The sequence below is a fragment of the Echinops telfairi genome, unplaced genomic scaffold (assembly GCF_000313985.2).
Source record: "Echinops telfairi isolate 266 unplaced genomic scaffold, ASM31398v2 ScPeMD7_2565;HRSCAF=3150, whole genome shotgun sequence".
Classification (NCBI taxonomy): Eukaryota; Metazoa; Chordata; class Mammalia; order Afrosoricida; family Tenrecidae; genus Echinops; species Echinops telfairi.
In genome coordinates, this window is record NW_022106463.1 from 65,509 (window position 1) to 75,851 (window position 10,343).

The 10,343-nt window shown below is 39.9% G+C and overlaps 1 protein-coding gene and 1 non-coding gene across 3 annotated transcripts in view; both read left to right on the forward strand.

Annotated features, from left to right (window-relative positions):
- MPHOSPH8 (M-phase phosphoprotein 8) overlaps positions 1-10,343 on the forward strand; it is a 43,984-nt gene that overhangs the window by 20,377 nt on the left and 13,264 nt on the right. The window contains exons 4-7 of one of the 2 annotated variants that reach the window (XM_045293980.1): positions 1,981-2,080; positions 5,923-6,177; positions 8,031-8,156; positions 8,237-8,325. In XM_045293980.1, the coding sequence (XP_045149915.1) occupies positions 1,981-2,080; positions 5,923-6,177; positions 8,031-8,156; positions 8,237-8,325 (570 nt within the window). The remainder of the gene's footprint in view (positions 1-1,980; positions 2,081-5,922; positions 6,178-8,030; positions 8,157-8,236; positions 8,326-10,343) is intronic. The other variant, XM_045293981.1, reaches the window with a different exon arrangement.
- LOC115870870 lies at positions 3,288-3,417 on the forward strand. Its single transcript, XR_004046970.1, has one exon. It is a non-coding gene; the product is annotated as a small Cajal body-specific RNA 24 (non-coding RNA).

Here is a 10,343-nt window from a genome sequence, read left to right on the forward strand (position 1 = left end):
ACAGCAACAACATCAATCCACTGACGAAGAACAAATTAAAATATACCAAGCAAGAAAAACTTGTGTTTTCCAGTCTAGCCTGTTGGGGCACCATACCAAAAAAAAAAACTTTTGTAGTACAATCTTGCTGCCCTGATAAGTGAGCAGTGTGTGATCATGATAGAAAAAACTTACTCTGTGCAATTTTCCTGTCCTTTTCTTACTACTGAATGTTTCAGTTAATGTACAGTTCTTTACAGTGTTCCCCTGTGATCACTGTGTCCTTTGGAAAAATCTACCAGTATTATCCCTTTGGGATCCCCAAAGCCAATCTTCATAACCTGAGCTGACCCTGAATTTAACTGGTCCAGCAGATAGATCTCCTCTGAAAGCCCCTGTTTAGACTGGACTTTTTGGAGGCTGACAAGTGTATTCCTGAGAGAACCTCTCTACAGCCATATACTTTTCAGAGACCATATTCAAATAGGCTTTATCTAGAATAAACCTCTTCATGTATCATTTGGAACCTAGTAGAGTTTTTTTACTTAGAATAGTAAGGCTTTGGTGTTTTATTAGCTTTTTACATCCTACTTAAGAATTTTCACGTAAAATAGTACACAATGTATCGAAGCACAATAAGTCTTTCAAATCTTTTTTTAAATAATTTTTATTTGACATTAATCAGAATATTTAACAATCAAGATGGAAAATCTGGGCTGGTCCTAAGATGATTAGAGAAAAGGAAAGTTTTGGTAGAAGTAAGCCAGTAAATTTCTGGATTATTGACTTCATACTTCATCACCACCATTTTAACCAACTTTTTTGTCAAGGCATTTAATTCCCATGTTCTTCTGGTTGAATATGATCACCTTACACATAATCCTAAAATGTTAGCTTTCAGTCATTACATTGGTTAGGGGAGAGACAAGGTTATACGCAACAGAGAGGTTCGTTTACACTTCTCTGCCCATCACATGGAGAAGATTTTTTAAGATACACAATCAAGGAATTGCCCTTGTTTTTTATTACGTCTTAAACCATACAAGAATATATTTTATAGGAAATTTATGCCATTATTGAGCCCTGGTGCCATAGTAGTTAATTAGCTGCTGAACCAAAGGTGGCAAGACCACCAGGTGCTCTGTCAGAGTTATATTTGGCAATTTACATCTGTAAAGATTTACAGCCTTGAAAGCCCTGTGGGTGGTTCCACATTTGTCTTTGCAGGGTTACTTTGGGTTAGTCGGTCGTCCATTATAAAAATTGGTTTTGCTTTTTGAAAATTATGAAAGTGTTCTTAGATACATTATTTATCAAGGGCTATAAAGAAAGTTATTTTCCCCCATTGTACTCTTGTGCTTACATCTCAAGGAAACCATTTAAAAGGCAAATTAGCTAGGTACTGAGATACTCTTTGGCAGTACCATCTTCAGTTATGCAAAGAGTCTGGTTAGTCCTGGCGAAAATGGTTAAGGGAATGTGGATGTATCATCGTCTTAGAGACTGTTACATCACCACTACAGCTATGGAATATCTAGCAAAAATGAACTAGCTTATAAAAGAGCTAAATACAGAAGTCCATACATGTGCAGAATACAGCTATGTGTGTTATATATATATAAAGCAAATTTTAAAAAATCTCTCAGATAAAAAAATTTGCAGAAGAACAAGGATTGGGAGCATGGGGAAATACAAATATTCATGTTTTGTTAATAGGATTATATGTGAATTTTTTAAATTTACTTTGGTAGTGGTTATTTTAATGAATACTTAAAGTGAGGAAGTGTGTTATATTTTAAAGCTGAAATTTTGCATATTACATCATTGAAAGATAATCTTGATTGAGTAAGCCATTTATATGAAAAAATATTTAACCATCAGTGGTTATATACTGTTGTATATAAAGGCAGCATTGACCTCATGAACCTGTATTTTTCAGTTTGAAAGATGCAGTATTAACCTTCCAACAACATTGTGGTTGTCTTACTGTGTCTCTTTCAGGAGAAAGAGACTAAAAAGAATGAGCCCAAAGAAAAATATCAGAAAAGGCATGATTTGGACAAGGAGGAAAAGGGCAGAAAAGAGTCAAAAGGATTAAAAAGTAAGTATGAATGCTAACATTTTATCATCTAGAAACATTGACGTCTTTCATACAAAGGATGAAGAAAAACTATCGCTAACCTTCAGTGTCATAGAGCTGGAAATCTTTGACTATGGAGAATCAATTTGGAGCCATTGGCTAAGTGGTGCTAAACTAGTTATCTGAGTTTGAAAATCAGAAATCAAACTTGTTACTGTGAGCTGATTCTGCCTCCCGGTGCCCCGTGTGTTACGACAGAGTGAAACTGCTCAGAGGTTGTCTGGTGTGTGGGGCTTGGTCTCCAGACCTCCTGCAATGTTACTGGGTGTGTCTAAACTTAGAACTTTCCATTAATAACAATTTGTATTAGGTTTTGTAGTTAATTTTCCCCTTAGTTTATGTTATTTTTCCTCATGCTGAGGGTGATTGCGGAACAGGTTGATTACTGAGAAAAGAAATTATAGCAGAACAATAAATGTCTCTTTTACAGTAGATGCTAAAAAACGTTTGGTGATTTATTCATTGCACTTTTGGCTCATTTGTTTAAATATGAAGGTAAGTCAAAAGTATTAGTATGAAATCAGATTTTTACTAAGCACAAGTATCGAAATGTGAACCTTTTATTTCCTGACATCTCCTCCATCTGGTCGTACACGAGTAAAGGCAGTGTTTCCTTCCTCCAGTTTTCCCTGATGAAGTCTGTGTGCGTGTATCATGTCCAGATGGCATTCTGACCTCCTTGAGGGCCTCCGCTCAGGATTTTCTAGTGCTCTTTAAATTGGGGAAGCACGGGAATCTGAAAGGCAAGAGCAAGGTTGTCAGGTGGATAAGGTAACGCTCTCAACACAGTCCCCGTAGGCTAGCCCTGGCAGCCCTGCAAGAATGCGCCCATGCACTGTCGTGATGAAAACATTCCCTGGTGCGCTTTTCATGGCCTTTTCTCACCGGTGAGTTTCCAACTTTCTCAGCGGTTTATATGTTTGGCTGATGTCCTTTGAGAAAATCTATCTCCAATTAGCCCTTTGCGATCCCGTGGGATTCAATAGCGTTCTGGTGAGTTTCCTTGGCCCAGCAGAACCCCTTGGAAGCCACTCTGCTAAGGGAACTTTTCTCTGGATCACATTGGTGAATCCAAGAGCTGGAGGAGATTTCCCGTGATTGAAACTAGGGAGCAGCAGTTCTCTAATGGAACGTGCACAGAGACTCTGACTTCAAGACTGTGTGGGAGTGGACATTTATTCTTACTTCGTTTCTTCTCCAGGTGAAGATAACTCTTTATAAATGTCCTAGAGAAATATAGTAGCTTTCTGTTCACCCTTGGCAAGTAAAAAGGGTGGATCGTTCCACTACTGACACCAAAAATATAAATAAATAAAGACTATATGGGTTTACAATAACAAAAAAAATTTAAGCCTACTGTGTGGAGGTTAAAATACTTTATAAGTAGAACTGGTTAGTTTATTTTTCATCCTAGTAACTTGTATGTGAATTTCAGTTACATTTTCATCTACATGTATAGTTTTAAATGAAATTATTCATCCGGTTCCTTGTTTGCAGTACCCCATAAAAAAAGCTTATCAGCTGTGTACCTGGAATTTTATAACAGGTTTTCTTGATGTGGATGAAAAATGGTGCTTTTCTTGATAGCACAAACTGTTGTAAAAACCATCTGTGTGAAGTAGACATTGGTGTCAGGAACGTTCATGGAGAATATGTTCTAGAAATCAGAGGTAGCTGCATATGCGCTCTGGCAGCAGTTGAATAAATAGGCCCAGATGGTTCAGCTGAGGCTAACATCGCATGAGGGCACAAGCTTTGTCTGTGGGAAATTTGGGGTAGTACCTGGAGAAGTAACAACATTGTGCAAAACCCAAATTGAATTAATTTGGCAAGTGTTGTAAAGTTTCGTACAGAAAAAGGCTTTTTTCGAAGTACATTTCCATTTCACAGCAAGAGTGCCATAGAATGCAGAAGAGGGCACCATGCAAGCTATCTAACTCCTTGAGAAAAGAATGCATACAATTTAAAATGATTTCCCATGATCCCATCTAGGGCTTCGTGAACTGCACGGTGGAGGTCGTGGGAAGCATGGCCCACAGAATCATCTAGAAAGCAGTCGCTACCACCTGTGTTTGTTCTTTGTGCTTTGTTTTGCTCTGTCCTTCAGTTTTCTTAATCGACTCTGCTGCTGTTGTTGCTCCGTGCCCACCTTGATGAAAGTCGTGACCATTGAACATAGCACTCTGGCAGTCAAGACGCTCAAAGCCTGCCGTCCTCCGGGGTGAAGAAAGCATGTGAAGCACAGAACTCAGACTCACGAACAAGGCGGTCACAGCTCTCCCTGCCTCGAGGCCTTCTGCGGCTTTCCCAGTCAGGTCACATCACAGGAGAACTGACTTAAATTTGCTTCAACGCCAATGTAAGAAAATTCTGGTTCTGGAGTGCTGTGAATAGTCCAGGCAGTTCCATCCAATTTCACTCCATTCATTGAAGACCCACAAGGATTGAACAAGGTGGCATCAGTGACAGAATCTGGGATCGAGTGGCGGACTCTCTCACGACTGACGTCCTTTGCAGTAGAAGTCGCACCTTCCATTTAGACCTGGTCCCTAACTGCCAGGTCACGCTCACTCGTCAGAATTCTAAAATTAGATCTGGTTGACAGATGACTCTGGCAATCCAGAGTATACCAGTACCAGCAGTCAAACAGAGTCAAACCGCTGTAATCCCTGGCAGCTTCCACGGGGGGACCAGTGCTTTCAGCAAGAGAGTGCTCCCACATGGGTTCAAAGTGAACTGTCTCTTGGAGACAAACACGCTGCTCTCACCGACTACTTAAGTTCCTGCTTGTCGGTGTTTGTCATACTTAGGATTGAACATTACACCTCCTTCAAAAGTAAATACCACTCAGACTTTGGGATGGTGCGAAGACCCCTCAGATCCTTGGTCTGCATTGGCTGCTGCTGGAAGAACCAAATCTCCAGCAGCTTCTCGGCCCTTTGAAAACATAGGCTACTTCCATCACTGTGAGACTAGCCAACAACCGACCACAGAAAACCAACTACTTTAATCTGTTCTCCTGCCCCTGCCACCGCTGCGGATTGTTCCAGCTGTGTTTAAAGTTCTGGTTGCTTTTTTTCCCCCTATAATTTTTCACTTAAAAAAAAAAAAAGATTAATAAGAATTTCCTGGCTTTTTCTTTGTAAGTAGAAGTTGGCCACAGGTCTGTTGGAAATAGAGGCATGTATAGTTCAGTCTCTTGTAGTCTGAGGTTTCCTCCTTACAGAGTAGAGGGAATGCTAGCTAATGTCACGGCCATGCTGTGGAAGCTGTGGTTTACTTCCTATTACTCTGTTTTACCCTATTTTTTTGGAGGGGGGTGCTTTAAAGCTCGTCGTTTGCCAATGCACTTCTGCTTTCATCTTTAACTGGGTAGCGTTCACAGACCTTAGAGTTTGATCGGCTGCATGATCGCTGCCTGGCGTGCTTTTTCTGCCCTCTCACCGCGGAAACCATCTTGTCCAAAGCTGGCTGCAGGATAGAGTTGAAGAGCAGTGGAATGTCTTAGAGGTTGTGGATAGGACTAGGGTCATTCGGAGTCACCCCCTTGACTGGGATTAATTCAGAACCCCTGGTTAACAGCCGTTGACTTGGACAACCTTTCTAGAGATGGACCAACCAATATGAAGGCTAAATTTTAAGTTGATCAGTTGAAGCTACTTTGTAGATTTAATAATAAGTCAGATCATGCTTTTGTAGTCAAGACAGAGATTTTTAGTAAAAAAATCTTTTTCTAACACTAACCTGAATATCTGTATCAGAAATGTGTTATTCTTATTTACCATGTTTATTTTTTGCACCAGTGAGTAAGGAAATCAGAAGTGCATTTGATATATTTCATTTAACACCAGAAGAAAAAAATGATCTTACTGAGAATGATTGGAAAAGAGAAGAAATACCAGTGGACTGTAAAATCACAGACGATCACAAAACCAAGGAAAACAGATTATCTAAAGAAAAGAAAACTACAAGAGATGAAACGGACACTTGGGCATATATCGCTGCAGAAGGGGACCAGGAAGGTCAGAACAACGTATGTCAAACAGATGAGAATTCTGGTAAGCATGTTGTCATTTTCTTGCGCTTTTTTTGTCATCATTTTCCAGGATTGTGCATCATATTTAATTTCACTCTCCTCACTCTTCTCCCAGTGTAATTCTCATCCCAAGATTTTTTAAAAAAATAGAAATTTCCATTTGGATATCCTGAACAAATGACTTCATATTGGAGATAGGTCATTCTGTGAGTTCTACATTAAACAACCATTTTCTGAGTTCCTGTAATGTGCTCAGCACATTACATATATTTCTGATTACTTTATTCTTGCCAAGCAGCCTGGTTGTATATTTTATTCTATTTCTTTCCACAGAAATGATCAAATATATGCTTACTATATTCTGCTCTGTAATTTGGTGGTAAATAACAACATGTAAGGCGATTTTAAAAGCTGTCCTGAGAACAATGGCATTTGGCTAGGTAGAAACTTGTATAGAATACAAACTGCAGCAGCTGTTGGGCGGGGCTATGAGCTAATAAGCATGAGGTGCATGATGAGAAGGGGCCCTGGCGGTGGGGTTACGCATTGGACGGGTCCATGTGGTCAGCAGCTCTCAGTGGGAGAGACTGGGCTTTGTACTCCCGTCAGCAGGTACTGTCTTGGGAACCCCCAGGGCCCACTGAGTCAGCATTCACTCCATGGCGGTGAGGAGGAAGAGTTAACTTAAAAGTAGGACAGAATAAATAGAGGCAAATCCAATAAGACTTCATGTAATTTATGAATTGTGAAGAATAATTTGAAGAGAATTTTTGAAGTATTTCAGAACGGACAAACTAGATAAAACATACCTTTTTGATGCACTTGGTGAGCTTACAGGAAATTGGAGCCTTTCCCAAAACAGTTGGGCCAGGGGGAGGAGATTGCTTGCCAAGAGGATAGAGCCAAGTAATTTTGCTCTTAGGGTCTTAGAATAGATGGGGTAAGGGTGTGAGAACCAAGTCAGAGTTGCTTCCTTAGAAAGATGAACAAAATTAAAGACAAACGACCGTCATGATTACTGGGGCAAGGTTGGAATAGAAATGTAATACTTTAAATATATAGAGAGAGATTGTATAATTATTAAAAAGAATGGTGTGAGCCCAAGAGGCAAGCGAATTTTGGGAATAATGAGGGCAACAAATGTATAGATGTGTTTTATACAATTGATCTATGTATTGTGATGAATTGTACGAGCCCCAATAAATTGATTTAAAAAAACAAAAAAAAAGAATGGTGTGAGCAATTTCTTGCTAAAAACTTTGTAAACAGAATGAAATCGACAAAGTCCTGGGAAAGTACAAAATAACAAACTGTCATCGAGTCAATCCAACTCATAGTGACCCTATAGGACATGGTAGAACTGCCCCTGTGCATTTCTGAGACTGACAATCTTTACAGGAGTGGAAAGCCTCATCTTGCTCCCATGGAGCAGCTGGTGGTTTCAAACTGCTGACTTTCTGGTTAGCAGCCCGTTATGCAGCCCACTACACCACTGGGGTTCCTTATGTGTAAGGGCTACCATGTTTATGAGTCAGAATTGATTTTGATAGCACTGAGTATAATGATCAAAGAGGGAAAAAGTAATGGGAGATTTACATAGAATTTTTCTTTGAGAATCTAATTTCTCCCTTCCCTAGAGCTATGTAGTCATAGACTACAAATATTTATTTCACTTTGTGACCGTGGTCAGTTTCCTAGTCGTCTTTGAAGTACTGAAATGTGGAGAGTGCATATTGCTTCCACCCCAAATCAGGATTTTCCCAAAGAAGACTTGATTAAAAGTGGTAAAAGTTTTGGTCAAGACACTACAAATGTAATAAGCAGCAGCTCGTATAGTCTAGAACCGATTCCCTTATTAAGACTCTTGTGTTTCAGATGGCAAACAACACATTCTGAGTTTGGGCATGGACTTGCAGCTGGAGTGGATGAAACCAGATGATTTTCAGAAGCATCTAGATGGAGAAGATGAGAATTTCACTTCCGTCGATGTAGTTCCAAGTAGTGAGTGGTTTTGGAATTTTAGGAATCCTTTGCTCAACTTTAGATAAATAAAGCCTAATTTATCTTTTCTCTCATTTTAGGTGTATTGAGGGAGGCTGTGAAAAATGGGGACTACATTACTGTAAAGGTTGCACTTAATTCAAGCGAAGAATATAACCTGGACCAAGAGGTAAGGTGTTGTATCCGTTGTTTGAATATCTGACTTTTTGAAAAACAAAGTTTCTGTCGTCGTTTTTTGCAGTTACCCATTTGTCCTTATTATACAGTGCTGCTGTGACCAGTCCCACAAATGGATGGCTGTAACAAACACATCTTTCCTCATAATGTAGGAGGCTAGAAGTCCAAATTCAGGGTACCAGCTATAGAGAGGGGAAAGCTTTCTCTCTCCGTTGACTTGGGAGGAAATCCGAGTGTCTTGGCATCCATCTTCTCACATCTCTGCTCTGTTTGCTTGTATAATCTCAGATCTCAAAAGAGAGTGGCCCGAGATATACACACCAAACCAAACTCACTGCCATCAAGTCCAGTGCAACTCAGAGTGACCCGATAGGACAGGAGAGGACTTCCCCGTGGGCTCCTGAGACTAACTCTTTACAGGAGTAAAAGCCTTATCTTTCTCCTGACGTTGGTGGTTTTGAACTGGTGACCTTGTGGTTAGTAGCCCACTTCATAACCACCACATCACCCTGTAGAGCAGCGGTTCTCAACCTGTGGGTCGGAACCCCTTTGGGGGTCAAATGACCCTTTCACAGGGGTTGCCTAAGACCATCAGAAAGCACATTATTTCCGGTGGTCTTAGGAACCAAGACACCGCTCCTCTATCCGTCTCCATCCACATGCAGATACGGCCACATACAAGTACCCAGCATGAAGACTGTTACCCATGCTACACCATGCTTCAAGACAAAATTTCATTAATTTGTCATTAGAAATCAATATTTCACAATATATAATTACATACTGTTTTTGTGATTAATCACTATGCTTTAGTTATGTCCAATTTGTAAGAATGAAAGTGTATCCTTCCTATCACATTACAATTCATAACAGTAGCAAAATTACAGTTATGAAGTTAGCAACAAAAATAATTTTATGGTTGGGGGTCACCACAACATGAAGAACTGTATTTAGGGGTCGCAGCATTAGGAAGGTTGAAAACTACTGCTGTAGAGTAACTGTGAGTCAGAATTGACTGATGGGAGAGAAATACTCTGGGAAATATTTTAAAATTTGCCTGTTGGCATTTCAGATCCTTCCAAGATATGCACACACTCTAGTGTAGTCTTGATTTCATTAGCATAACAAAGATAACCTTTTTCATTAGCAGAGACGACCTTTTTTTACATACATTTTTGTAGAACATACTTCAATCCAGAATACATCTTTCAATTGCTACTGGAATTTTTTTTCTCGAATACTGTTTTTATTGACATACATTACTCATGCCAATATGTCCTCTCCCTTCCCATAGTTCTGTTGTTAATTCCCATCCGGTGGGCCTCATGCAATCATCAGTGCTATCTACTCTCTTCTCCCCCTTCTCCCGTACCCTCCAGGAACCATTACTCCTGTCAGTGTCTCTGAGGGCCATCTATCTTGACCACCATGTACCGAGCGATCTTAAATGAGCAAATGAATGTACGCAAATCTAACATCACTAGTGACTAATGAGGTATATCACCTGTGGACCACAATAGTAAGGGGAGGAAATCTTAAAGAACTCGAGGATAGTTAATGCAGTTCATCAGTACTACATTGCACCCTGGATTTATCCTCCGTTCTGTGAGGCCCTACTGTCCAATTGTCTTGCTGGCTGACTGCGTCTCTACTACATCCAGGCCCCTTCATATCATCTGGACCTGTGGTTTTTGTGAGGCTATATGGAAGCTTATTCGTTCTTCATAGTTTTCAGAGGTTTTTCTTGATTTATTGCATAAAGAATTTTTCTGTTTAGGTATTTACATCTGATCTCGTACGGTATGGCTGTTTGCCATTTTGATTAGAAGAAAAGATTTTTATGTTTTCATCCATTAGGTTTAGATGTGGAATTTTTAGTTTTAATTTTTTGGGATTGGCTATCGAGACCTATAGTGTCTGGGGACTTAAAGGCTTGAAAGTAAACAAGCGGCCATCTAGCCCTGAAACAACAAAGCCCACATGGAAGCAGCACACCAACATGTGTGATCA